This window comes from Athene noctua, chromosome 1 (assembly GCF_965140245.1).
Source record: "Athene noctua chromosome 1, bAthNoc1.hap1.1, whole genome shotgun sequence".
NCBI classification, from domain to species: domain Eukaryota; kingdom Metazoa; phylum Chordata; class Aves; order Strigiformes; family Strigidae; genus Athene; species Athene noctua.
In genome coordinates this window covers 123,492,635-123,512,889 of record NC_134037.1, presented here as the reverse complement: position 1 = coordinate 123,512,889, position 20,255 = coordinate 123,492,635, and the positions used below count along the sequence as shown (strand labels likewise).

The window sequence follows — 20,255 nt, the reverse complement described above, 5'->3', positions numbered from 1 at the left end:
GAAGAAAAATTAGCTCTATCCCAGCCGAAACTTCCCAACATCACCATAAGCTCATGAACAACATGCACTGCTTCAGCAAAGGTTTGGTTCAGGCTGTGTGATGCATGTCAGGATAGCAGTAAGAGAAATCTTGTCCTTCTCAAGAAGGAAAGTGAGTGAAAGATTGCTGATGAGAGAGGGAGAGACAAGTGGGTACAAGCACATGGCATGGATACACTAAATTGGTGCCAAAATGTTTGGCACTGGTAGGACTTCAACATAAGGAGGCCTGGAAAAATGTTAGAAATTTAGCTGCTTTCTCAAGGGCTGAGTGTGGATAATCTAATACAGTTCTTGAAGGAAAGCCACTGAAGTTTTAAAAAACATGAAAAAAACAAGCAAAACCATCACAGGCAAAAGGGTCAGACCAAATCTGACTCTCAATGCAGAATTAAAATCTAACTAGCATTCTAGCGTCTCCACATGAATGAACACTCTCCAAAATGAATTATTCTGGCACTTTTTAGCAATCTGGATCTACATTTCAAACTGTTTTTCAAAGAACATCTTATAGAGACTTGTAATACCCCAAGGAACACTAAAGATCAGCTCAAATTGTGGGCTTAGAAAATCAATGGTATTTTTTCATTATATAACCCCACTGTTTCAATCACACATCTTAATGCAGTTATTATAACCTTCTAAAATAGTGCAAAGCTAATCTTCAAAATATAATTGTCCCAAGTGAAGAAAATACACCTTAGATCTATTAATATTGACCTATAACTTGGTTTCTGCTTGACTGGAACCAGGCCATTTGCACGGTAACTGTCCATCATGAATGACCTGTGACCCGAGAGATGGCGAGTTTATGATGTGAATCCTTCCACCCTGATACCCTCACCTCTTGCTAGTACCATTTACTGATGTTGGTGAAAGACAATTTTTTCAGAAACACTTTGCCACTCTGCACTTTACCATGTAATCTTTTGACCTAGCAAGACCTTGCCATAATTTGTGAAGCACAAAACATGCATAAGTTGCCCCTTATTTCAATGGTACAATCATCTGCACAGCTCAGTGAGCTCTGAGATGGAAATGCTATTATGAAGAATGCAATGTAGACAGCACAGTTTCCACTAGATGGCAATCAAGGAAATAAAAGTTCCTTGGTGCTCTAAAAGGGGAATTTATAAACCAGCTGAGCATTTGCAGCACATGCATGTTTCATAGAAGAGAACTGCTCACCTTCTCCTTTGAGTAGATGATATTCAGAAATCTTTTTACATTCTGAGCATTAACAGATTCCCCAGGATGACAGAAAACTCAGTCACTCAAAGTAAGATATGGGTGCTCCCTTTTCTCCACTGAACTATTTCATTGCCATCTAAATCCTTTTGGGACAGTTGAAACCCTCTGAATCACCTAGGGTCTTTCAATTCAGTATTCTCTCTATGTGTCAGTCCAGATTAGTTCTAGACTTCAGGAAAGTCAGTTTGCTCATCTCTCCAGGCTAAAAGCAAGTCTTGGAGATTCAGTTATTTTAACATACATCCATATGAAAAAAAAAAAAAAAAAGGAAAAAAAAGAGGACGGGATAGAGAGAAGTGAAATGTATATAATTTTAATAGAGGTGCTTAAAAAATACATGGATGTGAATAACTCCTCTGTTGAAACTAGTGTGGAACATAAGACCACAGATAGGGAAACTCTCCAAGGGATGAGCTTGCCTGTCTTTACACATGACACAGTCCTGCTGTAGTACAGGTTAAGGACATTTCTGCAGGATCAGGGCTGTCTTACTTTGGTTTTGATATCTCATTCTGGAAAACTTGTATGTGTGACCCTTTCTTAGGCCTGTAACAGTTAACACATAATTTCTTTAGGTGCTGATGAATTTTATTGACCTTTTTTACTCTGTGCTTGTAGTGCCTCATTTGGAAAGGGGAAATTGGGATGAAGATAAAATCTCCCCCCCAATGCTGCTTTAATCCTCCCCCCAAATGCTGCTTCTGTTATTCAAAGTGAAGATGCAGTGCTCCCTATGTACTTGTTAGACTTTCCAATGTGGGATATACCAAATGCCAGTGCAACCCCATGTCACTTTCTGATATTGAATTATTGCTCATTAAATATAGTTAGATTGTGAAATGAAACACCGAGACATTGAGATGATGAGTTGCATGAGTCCATCTTGAATAACCAGTTATGGGGAAAATAACTGTCCTTCTTTGTTTGACCATCACCAGCCCAAGCTTTTCAGCGGTAATGGCTAACAACCATTCACCAGCCCAGGAGGTGGTGTTAAGAATTTCACTTGAATAATTAGCCAAAGCATAACCAAATCCACCCTTGCATCACCTTCCACCTGTGGCATATTGTCTAGATATGGAGCATAAAGTCTCCTAAGCAGGGACAGTGGATCTCTTAGGTTTTTTAGAATTGAATATATATTTGTAATCCCTGTTTGGCATCCTTCACAGTTACTTCAGCAGAAATACCAACAGCACAAACTGCCAGTGGGTTGAAGGGAGCCTGGACCTGGGCAGGCAGCTGTGTGTCATGCTGCCTCCAGTGCAGGTGGGACTCCAGGCTCCTGGAGGGGCCCCTACCCTCTCCTAGGCACGCTCAGTGCCTCTTCACAGGGAGACTCGGCGTCTCCACCCCTCATCCTTACATTGCAATGCTGGGGATGTCATCACCATTCCTCTGCGTGGGTTGGAAATCTCCTGCACGATGTCAGCTGAATCATTTTTAATTAAAATAAACAGGCTACTACTACCCTTATCACATTCTTTCCTTCACCTTGTGTTCGCCACTCTCGTTTCCAGTTTCTCCCATTTTACACCCTCATGCAAGTTCATGCAGACTTTGTGGCTACCTGTCCCTTCTCAGCTTCTCATGCACCCACCTTTAGCCTGCTGCAGTGCATCTGCTGCAGCATCCACCTCCTCCTCTCTCGATCTCCCCCCCGCTGGTACCTTTCCTTGTCACTGGCCTTCTGTGGGTGACTCGAGTGGCTACCTCCAATGCTGTCCCTCCTTGCAGATCCCTAAAGCAACAAAGGGAAAGCACCGCAAGGGTTTTGTTGGTCCAAACAGTAACTGTAGGACTGTAGAAGGTGGGTTTCATTCTAGTGAAAACTAGTGTCTGAAAAGTCCCTGGCTGCTGGCACAGCTCTGAACAGCAAAAGCATCTCCAGAGTAATTTCCCTGAAATCACAGCTTGGAATATCTTCATTTGGAATGGGGTGGTGGGAGTGGTGATTACTGCAGCCACAGTGACAGTCTGAGACTCCCCTTGATAAACATATATCTCTGTGAAAGTAAAGAGCACTCAGGAAAGCTTCCCCTACACTTGGCAAGTCAGACATGACTTTCTCAAATCAGAGAGGGCAAATGCAGACACAGCATGCTAGAAGCAGGATATTCCAGTCTTCTCTCTGTGGCAGCGTCTGTATGTGTCACAGGGAAATACATGCCAAACTGGATTAGGCTGCGGTCCACCTATCTGGTGCAATAATCCTGTCTCTGATAGTGGCCAGAGGCTTCAAGGAGGACAAAACCTTAGTGGGTAATGTGCCTTTCATCCTGCTCTGAAATAGCTAAAACACTGCCCTCCCTTCCTAAATTCAAGGGCCACTAATACATCTGGAAAAAAAATAAATAAGTTAAGAACCATCTTGCACTAAACCACTGCAAACTCTGGTTTTTGCAACCAAAGAGACCCTTTGCTGTTACCTGTTCATTTATCTCTGTTGTTTCCCCCCTCTTTTATTTTCTTTCTTGCTTAAAAACATGCACTTACAGTTTTACACTTTTTTTTTTTTTCCTCTTCTTTCCTTCTTTTTTTGCTAGAGAATATATTTGCACTGAAAGGTAAGGGCCTTCTGCTGTCTAAAAGTTCTTTCAGTTTTAACTACAACTTCTCCAGGTAGCTGTGTTTTCTCTTTAAGGTGTCCTCATGGCACACATATCTGAACTCCAAAGCATTAATTTGACTGAGTAGACTGAGAAATGCCAGTTGGATTAACATAAATTCACAGCAGTTGTCCAAGCAGGAAACTATATTTTGTATGGAAACCTGAACAACCCACACCTGCATGACACACTTCTGACATCAACCACCTGATTTGTGAGTACCCAGAAAACCCCTTGCTACTTTCACAACACTCTGAAAAGGTGCGTAAGGAGGAGCTAGGAATGTACTACTGTGATTCCCATTTCAGATGTGGATTCAAGCACCAGATCAGAGGCCAGATTTTCATCTAACCAAGGTGCTTGGTTGTGCCTTGCAATTGCCTGCCCTCCTTGTAGTATCACTTGTTCTGATTTCATGTTGATGTGCCCTCGCAATGAAGAGAACTGGAAAATTTTTTTCCCCGTGGCCTGATTTCTGTGCATAGTCATGACATTCCCACAGACTGCTCACATTGTTTAGAGTTTTCAGTTGAAAAATCTAAACCTGAAAATGTGACTGCAATTGGGTTGCTTGATGCTAGATGTATGAGAAAAATTTAGTAGAATTGGAAGGAATAAACAAATCCTAAGCCTTGTACAGCACCTTCTTATACAGGCTGATATGAACAGAATTCACTTGGATGTAGAGTAACACATTCATCCATCTACTGAATGAACAGAAATAGTCTTTCACTTGATAGCCATATAAGACCCAAACCTGCTGCACTTGATGCCAATACAAGACCCAGAACTGCTGTGGCAGAAAACACTTGATAAAATCACAAGCTGATTAATGGTTAGCTATTTGGGTTTGCTTTTCAAGTTTTATTGGAAGGGTCAAGGCATTTTGGCTAATATTTAACCAAGATAAAAGTCAGAGGTTCTGAAAAAGTGCTTTAAAATATATGGTATTAATAAACGAGTTTCTTAGAAATGAAAAAGAGCAGGTGATAAGTCAATCTCTCCCTAGGCCAGGAAATAAAAACATCCAAGACTGTAGTCCCCATATAGCTGAAGGCTCCCATGTTGGTCACTTAGGGAGGGTGGAAACGGTCCCTGGAGCCCAGACCTGGTAAGGGTAACATCAGACTCCTGGCACAAAACTAACCAAGACAAGGCCACTAATGCCACACAGGTGGGGAGATGTTTTAGCCTCCCACCTTCCTCCCACTGCATACTAGCTGTTGGACCGTGGTGCTGGCTGCATTTCAAGTGTAGAATTGCAGCTCTTCTCTAGCTTCCCAAACAAGTCACTGCCTGGGGAATAGTAGCTTGAACGGTGCCCACACCAGAGCAGGAGAGACAAAAGACAGGTGCTTTATGGGCAGGTCAGAATGATTTTAGCCCATTAAAAGCAGTACTGCATAAATTTAGGACTGCTCAGGTCCCAGAATTAAAAAAATTAAAAATCCCCCTACACACATTCCGCAGAGCAGGGGCTCCAGGGAGCTGAGCTTTGCTGCTAGCACCCACAAAATCTCACAAATCCCTGGAACAGAGAAAGTCCCTTAAAGGCCAAATACTCCGTGGTACACCGCGTGACCTTGGCAGGGTGAAGACTAGCAATAGTGCTAATGAGAGCCTACAGGAAGGGAATGTCCTGTTCAGTAGTTTTTAGTTATAGGGCTGAAATGGAGTATTCTCCTAAATTTTTCTCACATAGATGATCTCTGGGTGTGTGCCTGTGCATTTCTCTCAGCCTAGGCCATTTCTCTCAGGCCTGTAAATTCCTGTCTGTTTACAAGGAAGGGATTGTTCACTGGCAGGCAGGATGCAGGGCACATTCCTATGTCCAAATAAAAATGTACTTATAGGTCCACAGCACATTTTTGTTCTATTATTCACCTTAGGGGTTGAAAACCTTCTCATACACCTGTGCGATGTTTCTGTCAAAAAAGAGAAGCATCTAGGTGCCTTTTATTTTACTTAGGAGAAGCATAGAGGTCTAACAATTCCATCTGTTCTAGAAAAACATTCAGATATTTTGTGGAAAGTGTAACGCCTAGGACAGCCACCCACTTACTGAAATAGAATTTCGTTAACTTGTGTAAGAATAACAATTATATTATACATAATCAAGGTAATAGAAGGAGATTACTTCTTGGCTTACTAATGAAATAAGCACAATTATTTACTTTTGCGTAATGACAAATAGAGCCTGTATTACAGATTATATGCTTTGAAACAAAATAACACAGTTTTACAGAATTAGCTACAGCATAGCTTTCAAAAGACAAATATACTTCAGTAGCAAGTTTAAAATGGCAGGTTTTACTCCCGTTTCTGTGAAATATTTTTAGCGTAGAACACATTTTCCTGTAATTTTTATTTTAAAAATAGTTTTTCCATCACAGGGGGTAAAAAGGGAGGGGAGAGAGGTTTACAATGCCAAGCCTGTTAGAAAGGGAGATTACTAGCACACACCTGTGCATGGTTTTTGTATAGTATTAAGGAAGTAGCTGGTTCAGAAAATATAACATTGCTTCACAAAATTGTTACATAGTTATTCCTCCTCATTTTGATAACCATTTATAATAACTGCAACAAACATTCACACCTCACCCTTCTCTCAGTATCTCTTCTACACATGTGCAACCAAGGAAGCTGGAGCCAAAGTAAATATGTTCTAGGCAGTTTTATCAAGGGTATTACACAGCATTCCAAAAGAGGCTGATGTAAGCAACGAGGAGCATGGAGAAAAGACTGCTTTCTCAAGCTGCATTCTAATAGCAAAATGTTCACTTCAAAATCTACTGTCTGATTTGAATTGATTTTTGATTCTTCTGCTCAGAAAGCATGTCTCGGGCACTAGTGGTGGTGCCGCTTGGCATCTCTTTTATTATCTTTAGTGTAGAGCAATTCTGGGTCAAACAGTATGTGTGTGTAACTTGGCATAGCTCCAGAGGAGACGAGCCAACTCTCACCAGCATGCAACTTGGCTTTGTACATACAAGTAAGAATGAAATGTACATTAAGCACTAATCCTCTTTGGGATAGGACTCAGATTTATTCTTTGTTTCTGCACCTTGCTGGAGAACTGTTCCAACTGCTCATCAGAGGGCCCTAACCAAGCCTATGACACAGCAACATCCTCTGGTTGATGCCCAGGGCCAAGCTCTTTAACAGGTCATTGATTTCCTCATATGAAATGACATACTTCAATCTCCTGTTCTTGGAAAGAAGATGCAGAGGGGATTGCCTTTTTCTACTAGGATACAGAGCAGGATTTTAAAAAGTCAAAACACTTTACTATCTGATGCTGAAATTAATGCTTATTAAAGACCTTCAATTAGTAACTCAAGGTGTAAAGTTTTCTATTCATCCACAGGGCCAATACAGCATTAGGAATCTTCCTTTTGCATCATGCAGTATGACATAGATAATGGCTTAATTCCCCTGTTCATAAGTATGACAGCAGTGACATACTCTGACAATTTGGGCATGCATGTGCATGCCTGTATATATGCTATATATCCACACATTAGCAAGAAGGATAATCTGGGACTGTAAGCAACACAGCGCTGATCTAACAAAACAAAGAAGCACCTGCTCAACCCAAAAGAACTCTCCTAACACAAGCTGGAAGTTTTGGTTATGCGTGCCCTTAATTAATTTTCTGTACTGACTTGTATTACACTACTCCCTGACAGATCTACAGAGAACAAAGCTGTCTACTTTGTTTTGAGTGAAACCATGCATCCTACAAAGGCAGTGCTGCTGGATTACGCTTTCCACTGCTATCCTCTCTCAGTACACATCCTATTTTCTCTAAAGCAAAAGGCACATACTTACATTCCTGCATAGGTGATTTTAAAAGCTGCTGGTGATGTGTAACTCCTGCGTCCGATTAAGGAAATATTCAAAAGAAAGGACTTTCTAACCACGGAACTCAGAACTGAGAGACTGACAGGGGGCTGAGAGAGCGAGCATGAATGCGTGAAGCTTCTTCACATGAAGTGTTCTCTAAATGTAACTTGGATTACGACTCCAGGCCTACACAACTGTGATGACAAAAGCTGACACTCAAATTCCAAACAGTATTTGTATAAGTTTCCACGGTTCATTTTGAAAATAAGTTAAGACGATGTCTCAGAAATGGCACACAAGATGGACTTTGGCAAATCAGATCTCTAATCTAGAATGCAATGAGTTTTTCCAGAGCAACTTGGACGGGATTCCACTGATGTTTGCTGAGACCCTTTAAAGGGACAGTCTACATTTTCCAGTGCTGGTTTAGTGACTTTTGGACGGGTTACTCTTTTTCAGGTTCACACATTATTCGAAAGAACATCAACCTAAATTTATGATAAGCTCAAGCAGAGGCTGGTTAGGTGTCAGATTGCTGGGAGCAAAATGAAATACTGATGGATGGTTAGAGACCAAATTCCTTAAAGTGAGAACAACAGCTCCAAGTGATGTCTCCACTGTTTCCCTAGCAGTTGAGAGTAATACACTCTTCAAACTGGAATGTTCTTTGAAATGCTGTGGGAAACAACACAAGCCATGTGAGCTGCATGCAGTATAGATGGGTGGAGAGGCTGAGAACATCTGGGTTTGGGTAGTGAGAGGCCATCCTGCCAGATGTGAGGCAAACCTAAGTCTGAATGGGATAAGGCATTGAACAAACCCAGGAAGAGTTGAAAAAAAGACTGGTATAGCAACCATCCCTAGGATATCCAGATCTGTGGACATGAACCAAGTTGGGGTATGCTACAGGCTAATCCATGAATAATTACTTCTGTAAAAACATTCAGGTTCAGACGATCTTTAATTATTGAATGATCCTCAGAAATTGCTTCTCGGCCAAATTATGAATAGATATTAATTATAACAACACCTTCTATTATAATTATAGTGTGCTTTTCATTCCAACAGATCCTTAGGCCTTTTTATAGCATATGCATAATTCATTTCTGGTCACCTCAGGGCTGAACACAACACTTAATAAAGAGAAGGGACTGTGTTAGCTATTAACAAAGGTGATCAGAACTCTTTTCTCATTCCTCACCACTTCTCTAGCTTCTTAACCTCTGTTGCAATCACTGCCTGGTGGCAGCAGTGGGGATGGAGAAGGGAATTGCAATTGGGAATATGGGAAAAGAACAAGCTCTTGTCATCAAAGCCAGCCACGATGTCTCTGACAGCAACCACAGCAGCATTAACTAAATGAAAGTTAAAAAGCATCAGTATTTTAGAAAATAATTATATGATTACAAAGTTAATGTGTGATTTCTATATTAAAATGATACTTTAAAGATTATATTTGGAATGATGCTCTTAATATAAGCACTTGCATCTTTGGTATAGCCCCCTGGGAATTCAGTGTAACCATTTCAAAGCAATGCCACATTAATATAACTGGTTGCACTGAACCTGCTAGAAACAGAGGCAGGAAATATGGAGTACATTTTTGTAAGTATGTTTGTATTATTTTGGCTATAGGGACAATAAAAATAAAACCTTTATGACAGCACACAGTCATTCAGTGTGTCAAAAAGACAGCAACGAGATTAAGACTCTGGATTTTGAAATTAAGGTCCAATGTGGTGACCCAAATCATGCACAATAGCAATCATACGATTACAGTATTAATTTTTCCCCATCAGAAATCACTCATAATATTGAACAGTTAAACCTTCTGCCTGAAAAAATGTAGTATCTGGGAACTTACAGCAAAGTAAGCATTGATATGAAGCGTTCTTGCCTTTGAGGTGTGAACAACTCTGTCTCTAAGTACTTCCAACTTCAATACTCACTATTATGCTTGAAGATTCTAATAGTAGCACCTGAAAGCCTCGCACCAAGAACGAGAGAAGTGTGGTTCAACTCATCACTTAAAATGAGGCAGCCCTGTGGAGAAGGAGTACAATAAGCATCTGCATGAATTTGGACGCTGTTGACATGCATGCGTGTGTGTGTCAGCATACATGTGTGTTTGTCAGATAGCGCTACACCAGTTAAGCTGTAAGTATTAAACATGAACTGGATTTTCTGCCACTTTTCTGCAGGTGCCAGGACGCACTGCAAAGGCAGGCAGAAACTGTTGGATCAGAGTCTCACGCATTCCCAGGTGGTGCAAAGGGGCCAAATATTTTCTGTAACTGGCAAGTAGTGAGTAACCCTAGTAGAGATTGCTTTATAGTAAAATCAAGTGATGTTGCTTCCTCTACCACCTGTCTACAGTCTATTTTGTGCTGTAAGGAAAATGCAGTCACCACCCCTAGATTAAGGCTGCATAACAGTAATGTAAGGAGGAGTGATACTGAAGCTGGACTGACATCAGCACTTTGGGCTGCAGAAATGAGATCAGGACAGACAGATGCCTCAAAAATCTCTATTGAGGTATGAGTGGAGCCTAGGCACTAGGCAGAGTCTCTCTGGTAAATTCATATACACTTCACCTGTAGTACATTTTTCATGAATTAACTCAGCTGAAAACTCTTTTTCTTTTTAGAAACTAAGAGAGAAATGCAGGAGAAGTATCGTTGTCTGTTGTATTAACAGGAGCCAGGATTCACAGTTGAAATTCAAGCTGGAAACCCAAGTTAGCTCTGCTTTCTAATATACATCTTGTGCTGTGGTTTCAGTACCCAAAGGGTAATACAATGTTAAGTAAATAATTATTTTGGAAACACAGATTATGCCTAAATTGAGAGATGCACAAATCTGCCTAAACACTGGCATGCAGAACTAACAGTGGGTATATGCATCTTGACAAGAAAATGTGGTTGCTAGGCTTAATTATAGAAGAAAATTCAGGAGTAAATTTCCCCAGGATAGGGAAATTACATAGTATCTGTAATACATATAATTTATTATAATACTACATAATATTACTATATACTACAGTGTTAAATTCTATCTAATACATATAAGTAACATCTTTATATGTGCCACTTACATCCAAATATCCCACCTCTGACAGAGGCCTGAGTCTCTACAGGAGGCCAGCTAAGTGAGGGAAAATTATAGCTAAGCAAGGGACAAGTATCTTACACTGTTACGTATGTCTGCAATTTCATAAATTTACCTTTATTCATTCTCTGTGTCTGTTCCCTTTGAAATTGCTGGACAACTTCTTCAGCACCATTGCAGACTGTTCTGGGCAGTTTGTGTTCTAGGCAGCTGAAGCAGTTCTCCCTACTCAACCCTTGTATACATGTATTTTAGAAATCTCTTGCAAAAGCTTGACTCATCTTCAACAGTGAGTGGAGAAGTGACTCCACCTTTACGTCAGTGCTTCAGAAGAAATCTTGATCGTACACTACACGGTGAGTTCATTCCACCTCCACCAAGAGGGAAACACTGTTTCACACTTGCATGACACACTTCATACTGTTTCACACTTGCATGAATTAAAGAGGAGCTACCCACTTTCTCAGCTAACAGCACAGTGTATCTACTTGTTATGTCAGGAGTTGTGTTGACAGAATGATGGATTTTCATGCCTTTGTGTTAGGTATCCCAAATTGGATATGAAGTCCCTTCAACACCAAATAAGAACGCAACTTTTATCATATGGTCACAACTTTAGACTTGCATTTTGCTCACAGCTTTCTTTGCAGGGCTGGATGGAGATCTGTTCATCAGAAAGGCTAAATGCTGTGCTTTCTCTTTTCTGAAAGTGTTGTAAAAAATATCCTAATCATTTTTCATCACAGGCAGATGGAAAATATCTCTGTAAGTAGTCCAAATACTTCATCCTCACCTGAGACATGAGATGCAACATTTGCTTACTTTTTAGAGAGAAGCAACTTTGTCGAGAGGCTAAACAACCATATCACTCATTCCTAAAGAGGTGTTAGGTATGGTACATGTGATAGCAACATCCAGACATAGAAAAAATGATGAAGGAGCATATTTAAGGTCACAAGGTCATCAGCCTTATGACTCATGCATTCCTGATATCAAGTTTTGTTCCTCAATGAAGCCTTTCCACTTAATTTATGCCCAGAATACTGCAATCGTTGTTAAAACAATTAATAAATGATTGTTCTATGTGTTCCTTAAGGAAGTACTCACCTTCCCAACAAGGGCTGGAATATTCATCGAGTTAGTTGCAAAGCCCATGCCAAACACCATAGCATCTTCCACACCAAGGAACTTGGCCACAAGTTCCTCTAGTTCTACATGTTTGTCTAGGGTGCCTGCAGAAATAAGCACAGTGAATCTTAAATCTCATTAAATTGTGAAAGTTATTAATTGTAAGGACATAAAACATACAAAAGAACAGGCTAGAAGTGCATCATTTTAAGCTATATGACATGAAGTTCTAATGAAGGTTTTCCATTTGTATCTTGTGCATGTGGGATAATGCAAGAAAAATCAAAGATGTACACCAGCTATAACTAATGCTAACAAATACTGTTGCTGTTATGGTAGCAAATCAATTGCTTTAGGAAAAAGTTTCCTTTTTCCATAACAACAACTTTCGATAAAGTTTATACTGAAAAGTAATTTTTCTCCTCCTGCAATGAGGACAAAAATACCTCTTTTTTATAGGAAATGTTGGACTTAGGCATTCTTGAGTTCTCTCTGGATGTGAAAGCAAAAACCGATGGCAACTAAATTATTCCAATTTTTCTTGGGTGCCTATATATGTGTACAAAATCCTTAGCTAAGATTTTATATGGATAGACAAAGGTGTACTCTGTCTTTTTCTGCTTTGGAAGGTAAAAGCTATGCCACTCTCCTTAATTGATGATAACACTCCTCTTCCCTCCCTCTCAACAGTCAAACATAAATGATAAGGCAACACTAGAGAGCCTTCTTTATCACCATGTTACTTATCTAATATTAGTGCCTGGAGTCTCCAAACAAATAAGGTGCTTCAACTATCCAACAAAAGCAATACCTTTCCCAACTCACAATGGAGGATGACAAAATACAGAAGGCAACAAACAAAAGAGTGGTGTTAAGAGACTGAGATAACAAATAACTTTGAACAGTAATGAATCATCTCAACTTGCCAGCTCTCTAGTCTTTGGTTGCCTGGCTGTGCATTGCAGGTACCAAGGAAGAAGAGACTCTTACAGGATGATCTGTGGGGAAGAAAAGAGAGTGGCCTGTGGATTCTGACAGAGCATTTCCCCTATGAATGAGGCTGTAAGCAGGGAACAGAGGGAAAAAAAAAAATAGGGAAATGAATACGTCACCTCATTTGCGCCTCACAAATTGATGTCACAATAACATAGACAAAGTGAATTACAATTGATGGGAACAAGAAATCTGTGTTCACTGTGATGGACAAGGGGCAGATGAATGAAGGAAAGCTGAAGCTTGGCTAGAGTGTCTCAACAGGAATAGTGAGTCAGGAAGATGATCTTACCTTCATCAAGGAGGAAAGGTCATTGAAAAAAAAATCAAATAAAAATGGCAGCAGTACAGTTTCAGCAACAACAGTAGCTCAGCTGATTACAGTGAGGTAGTGTTTTTATTACTTTTTCTCATTAAATATCCAAAGTGAGAATGATATTCACTTGGAAACAGAACATCAAAAAAATCATGCAGGCAGGTAACTCTCCAATAACCAGGGAGATAAGGAGTAAGGCTTCTGAAAAAACCTGGGTTACATGGACAGTAAAGATCAGTGGTGCCATGCTTTTACACAGACCCTGCCCGGGTTCTGCTAGACTTCAGCCAGCTCTTGCAGAGCCTCAAGAGTGCCTCTGCACTTGTATCACATCGGATGTACATTGAGCTGGGCTGTCTCTAGCTCTGGGCTCTGATAAGTTAGGTAACATGATGCAGAAAATTTGGCTCTGCAGAACCTCCAGTAGATATGAGCTGACTGCATGAGGCTCTTTGAGGACGGCTAATTTTTGCTTTTGTAGATCCCAAGGTACACAAGAATATGTGCTGGCTCTGCACACAGCCACCACTTAGTAGCCAAGCTCCTTGAAATACAAAACCACATGGTGTTTCAGAGTTGAGCCACTCACTGGAGATGTGTGTGAAAATCCACATCTTAACTTGCAAGCCCCGTAGGTCTCAGGGTGTATTTCTATGGTTAGTTCTATATTTTCTGTGTTTTGGGCCCAGTTAGTCTTCCATCTGATTACAGCACCCATTGACAACTGAGGGTTCCATCATGGTCAGCTACCCTAGCGTTCCCTGCAGATGTTATTTTGTCGCTTGACAGCTATCGGCACACAAAGAAAAGATGAAGTCTGAAATGGAAGCTTGAAGCCAACCACACTATGGTCACAGCTTGAATTAGAGAGAGGTTTGTGAAAGCATGGGAAACAAGCTGAGTGTGCTTTGCAAGACAGGCATTTTAAGGCATGAGAAAATTGTCCCTGACTCTTCCAGGGGTAAATTTAACACTACACGGGTGGAGTTAAATTGCTTTTTGGGGTTGCATCATATGTTTTCTGTTTTTACAAATGAGAAAGCTTGACTCACTACAGATTATTCTGTTCAAGCATCTATTAGATGAACCAGAAAGGAACAGCATATTTTTGACCTATTTTTATTAACTTTGTGATGGTGAAGGATGACACATTCTGAAAGTGACCAATTTCTACTTATTTGCTAATCCTAACAGTGAATGCAGATGATATTGTATATCACTATTGCCTACAAATCCTGGAATACAAACTGGAATCAATGGGGCTTTCGTTTGCAAAACCAAAACCTGAATGACAAGGATTTGCAAAATGAGCCCTGGCTTTGAATTACTTTAATTATAAGGGCAACATTATAGGTAGTAGCTGAGGTGTTGCAGAAGCAATACAATACACATCAGTACTGACAGTGGGAGGTTTGTGACAGAGATATATGTTGAGTAGGCTGATAAAGCATATCAGCTTGCATTTTCCCAAGTTTAAAGTAAAAGGGATATTTATTAAATAAAGTTATTGAATTATTTAATTATATCAGACGATTTCTCCAGTATATGTCAGTCCTTGGACACCCTATATACTGCACCAATTGTATCACTTCTCTCCAGTGGAGGAAAGAAGGGGTCAGATATGCTCTGCTGGAATGAGACTTGTCCACTAGCATTCCCAGCTGGTCACACCAACCACCCCAACAAGCATAAACAGCACTACCAGACAGATGCAAATTAGATCCAAAGGAGCTTCCACTGGCACAAGCTGCTACATCTCAAGCTACATAAGAAAGGCAGTAATTACACTGCTCTTCATTAAATACCTTAGCAGTGTCAAGTCAGGTTATCATGGCCCTTAAAGTGTCTTGCATTGTGCTGGATTCAGACTAGCATCATGATTCGGTGAATGAAAAGTGATATACTAGATATATTTTTATTAATACACTGTATACACAGATACCTTCTGTACTTGTCGTATGTATAGACATTAGAATTTTTCCCCATACTCTACATGCTCTGATTTCTATGCTGAGTACAGCTTGGTTTGCCCTGAGAAATGAGGACACAACTAAATAATGTATGCCATCTTACCGGGAAAGATTTAAGTCAAAAAGGAAAAGAGGAAGCTACCTGCATGTTTCAGAGACAAAACGGAATACATTCTTTTTAAAGTTTTTCACCCCCTGCTGAACCGTTGTAAGCAACATAGTACAGCAGGTGTTACTGTGTTTCAGGATTATATAGGTGTTATGGAAAGTAAAATCAAAGATCTTATCAAAAGTGGACTTTCACAATGTTAGCCACCTCCACAGATTCCCACACTTCCCAAAGCAAATCTCCTCCTTTCCAAAATCTGATGACCCAGTTCCGTCCATTAACTTGCCACTGCACTCTGGAGACAGGGAACACGAAGTACACTGTACTTTGGCAGGCCTTCATAAGCTTACCCATGCTCCTGGGTCAGTGTCAGTCTACTACACAGATAAAAGCTTGAAAATCCACTTCCCATGATCCACACAGTTCATTATTTAGCTTTGACACTTTCAGCTTGGACAAGGTGGTTTATGCTGCTATGGCCAATACAGACTTTCAGGTTCTTATGCGCTAATGCAATATAGTGGTTAAACTGCCAACACATTTGGCCAACACTTTAATACAATTTTTCATCTGGAATTCTGAGACCCAAAGAAGACAGCAAAATAATCTTCTTGCTTGAAGTTAAACAAAAGCAGGAGGATTAAACTGATACATGCAACAAGTCATTGAAAGAAAAAGAACAGATTCCCACAAAAGCCACTTGTACATATGAACAGCAACTGGGGATCCTATGGATCACTGATGTGACTCACCAAGGTGAATAAGAACCATTACTCTATGATAATGAAGTTTGTCAGAGGTATCCTCAGGAGGGCGGGGAACAGAACAAAACACCCAATCTTCCCTGCCATGTTTGAAACTTAAGGTCACAAACTCACTCTAGTAACATGTTTGTCAGAGATGAAACAAATAATATAACTGAAACAATACACACTTTTACAAAAGCACGATAGGGTGAGTTATTACGAGAAGGATGAAGGAACAGAAGATGTAGAAAGTGTATTATTTATTTACACCATTCTACAAGAATGGATGATGCAGGTGGTATCACGGTCCTGCAGAGCCCACTACAAGAGCAAAGCCTAAACTTGTAGGATGATACATATTGGCAAGAGAGAGGGATTGAAGCATGTGGTAATGGTGTGTAGGTGCCTCATTTAACACTGCATGTTCATAAGAGAGCTCCAAAACAAGTGGGTTTTGAGGAAGCATTTGAAAGAAAGGAAATGCTCAAGCTTCCTTAATGTTGCTACCAGCTGATCAGGCTTTCATACCGCAAATATGCTGTGGGTGTCATAGGTATAATACTGTACCTGTGTAGTTTACTAATTTTCAGAAAAGAGTATATTCATTTTAACAAAAAATTCAGTTTAATTTAGATCTTCCATTTTTTTCTTTTTACTTTATAAAAACACAAGACTAAAATTTACAGTTTAAGTCCATTCTCTTCATGCCAAAGCCTGGATAACAGTATCTTAAATATCTAAATATTTGCATGGACATAGATAACATTATATATTGGAGATATTTTAGGTTTTAAACAGGTCACATAACCCTTAGTTACTCCTGATGCCTTCAGTTCCATCTGCCAAAAGCTTAATCATGCTTTGCAAAGCATACTTCTGCAATGGTGAAATACCGGGAGCAAACCTGACCCTTTGATCATAAGCTGGATCAGTTATTTATGAAAGGGTAGGTGCAAAAAGGAAAATGATGTTAATAGGAGATAACAAGGAAGGAAAATTCCTCTCATGAACTGTTTCCTAATTTATACCATATCCTATCAGAAAGTAGACAGGATTATGAAATACATATATATACAGACTAATTCTCATTTACACGGCTGCATTTCTTCTTAAGCTCTTAATTGAAAATTGTAAATTATGTGAACTTTAGTTCTTTATCTCTTTTCCTAACTCAAAAATGGACCATTTATTTCTGTGTTTGTACAGTACTGAGTTTAAAACAAGCCCTGGCCCCAATTAAAGCTTTGAAGTGGTATAAAAGAAAGAACGACCAAATAACTACTTTTACTTTCTTGAAATGCTGCTAGAAATTCATACTAGGCCTTAAAACATAACAGAAGGAAGTGAAGGGGATGGAGCTACTTTTCTAGCTTAAGCGTTGGCACAGGTTTTCAGGTCTGCTTTTTAGAAATCAGATCACAATCAGATATAAAAAAAATCCTCAAACAAAATAAAAAGCCCTACAACTGAGGCGTTAAAAGGTAACCTCCTAACCATGCCCTCCAGACTGAATCACCCTGCAAGTGTTCTGTGCAGGCTCCATCTTGTCTTTTGGTCCAAGGCATAATCACAGGAGATTTCAAAAGGCAGGAATCCTGCTTGGCTGCTTAAGTAGCACTAATGATACATTTGCTCCTGTTACTCACGTAGATCATCTCCATAAGGAGTAATAGTGAGTTAGATAAACAGAGCAGTGGAACTACTAGTTGCTCATGTTGTACAGCCCCGTCACCGTTCTGGCGCAAAGTCTAGGAGAGTTCAGGGCACGATAACCTGCCTTATCTTAAAAAATGTGTAACATTACTGATTTTATTATTATCTGCAATCAGCAAGCAGCAAACAGTGTTAAATAATCATTTGCATATTTCTCCCTTAATAATTTTAAGTTATGTTGCTTAGAAAAGGCTGATTATAAACAAAAGAATGACAGGATAGGCTCAGACAAAAGGCTCGTCAGCTTGCCTCCAATAGTAGCCAAGTCCCACTCTAGCCATTAAAATAGATTGATTTGCATGGGAAAAAAGGACTTCACATTCAAGTTGTCATTCCTTTCACTGTACAGAGGAAATACATGCTATTTCAAATTTATTTAGATTCCTCTTGTTAGAATTTTTATTAAGCTAAAAAAAACCACTTTTGAGAGGAAGATTAAAACAAATAAAACATAAAAAAACCCATATTATAGAGATTTTTTTGGGGGTAGTTTACAGGAAATACCCTAACATTGCAAATAATCCAGTTACTTGAATAGCTGGTTTCCAGTTACTTAAATTCTGTAACATTTAAGAATTGTTGTCTCAGACCCAATGTTTATTTCTGGAAAACAAAACTTCCTGATATTTCCATGTTCTGATCGGTTTCTTAACTAGCCAAAGAAATTTTTAAAATTACTTTTTTTGTACCTGCAGGAGAGACTGCTGCTGACAAAAACTATTTTAATTTAAATTACACCTGTGGTCCCTTTTGTCTTTCATGGTACATACAGAATGGTCCTATCGTTCCTCACAACTTGTCCCTCTGACAAACAGGGCCCTCATTCTACATCTCTAGTTGCTCTGAAATTTTCTGAAGAATTTTTCTTATGCTTAAGTTTTTGCTGCCAAGATCCTTCAGGGACTACTTCCATCCCATGCTTTCACCTCTAAGCAGATCATGGTATCAGTGTTTTTTGCCTTCTGCCTACCATCTGCAAACAACCACTTTCACACATTCACACAAGCTACTGCTCTTCGAAGACATGCCCCAAGCGTATGTGCAACTCTTTCTTGTTAAACTCTTAAGTGTCTTCCCTTAATGTCTTTTTAGTCCTACTGTCCTCAGAAACACTAAAGACAGCCAGGTTACGGCTTCGTTAGTTCCTTATATGCTACCTCTATCGTAAACACTGCCCAACTTTATAAAAATATGAGTATATGCATGTTTCTGACTCAAGACAAATGTGTACAATGATTTGCTAGTCCACAGGTCCAGTATTAATGATTATACAACAATGGCCATAGACATATAAGTAATAATATAAATGAATACTAAATAACTAATTACATAAAATAATGTTAAACAACTCGTATTATCATCCACCTGAAAGGTCCCTTTTGCCCATAATCCTTCATATGACAGTGGTCTGGTATCAATGTCTGGGGAAGAATGAAAGCAGGACAAACATCTTTACAGTAGCATCCCAGCTTCTAAATAATTTCAGTATAAGGACAACCTGAATCAGACAATAGTTTTGGTACTTCTAATAACGAGCAATGATGTCTCCTCTGTATGTGGTCAGTGTCTCCTCCAATGCAAGCGAGTGTAAAGTTTTAGTATCTGCAGCCTCCTTTTCAATGAGTTCCTCGGATCAGGCAGCCTCCCATGTGAAGAGCTGCCTCCTGTATTTAGATGGAAACCTGCTACCAACTTCATACAATGCCCTGCAGATCTTGTAGTGGAAGAGATAATGAACAGCCAACCCTGACCACTCTTCCACGTCACACATAATTTCAAAGATTTCTATAATATACCCCTTTAAGCTCTTTTTGAGCCAGATGACAGGCATTTCTGGCAGCTGAAGACAGCTCAATAGTTCTTCACCCAGAAGTGGTTTGAGGGCTTTTAATGATCCTTGTTGCCCTTTTCTGACACTTCCCAGTTCTGTTAAATGTTTTTGACCAGAACTGCACAGAGACAGCAAACCACAGCTTTATGCAGTAGCATACTGAGGTTCTATGGTTGGCTTTCTGTTCACTTCCTAATGATTTCTAGTATTTGATTTGCTTTCTGACCACTGAGCAATAAGTTAATGCTTTCACAGAACTACCATTTATAACCCCAAGATCTCGCTCCTAAGGGATAATAGTTAGCTTGGTCTTAAAAAAAGGAAAATATTTCTCTTTCAGATTGAAAGTCCCACAAAAGCCTCAGGAATGTGTCTTAAATGACACTGTTATGGTAAGAAAGTGATTTATTATTATTATACTTAAAAAGAGCATGGAATTAAAAATGGAGTGAAAAGTCTTAAAACTTCTTATGGAGGACAAATCTAGGAAGACTAGACTACTGTTTTTATCAGCTTCCTATGTTTTTGTGCTTAAATGGGAATGTCTGTTCAAGCAGTATGTGCATTATGATTTTAGAGAAAGCATGAGAAGGGCT

The 20,255-nt window shown here is 39.6% G+C and overlaps 1 protein-coding gene across 1 annotated transcript in view; it reads right to left on the bottom strand.

Moving 5' to 3' along the window:
- SPTLC3 (serine palmitoyltransferase long chain base subunit 3) overlaps nucleotides 1-20,255 on the bottom strand; it is an 88,521-nt gene that overhangs the window by 27,566 nt on the left and 40,700 nt on the right. Inside the window, exons 5-6 of the mRNA XM_074927077.1 lie at nucleotides 11,961-12,085; nucleotides 9,695-9,788 (exon numbers count right to left, since the gene is read on the bottom strand). Coding sequence (XP_074783178.1) covers nucleotides 9,695-9,788; nucleotides 11,961-12,085 — 219 coding nt within the window. The remainder of the gene's footprint in view (nucleotides 1-9,694; nucleotides 9,789-11,960; nucleotides 12,086-20,255) is intronic.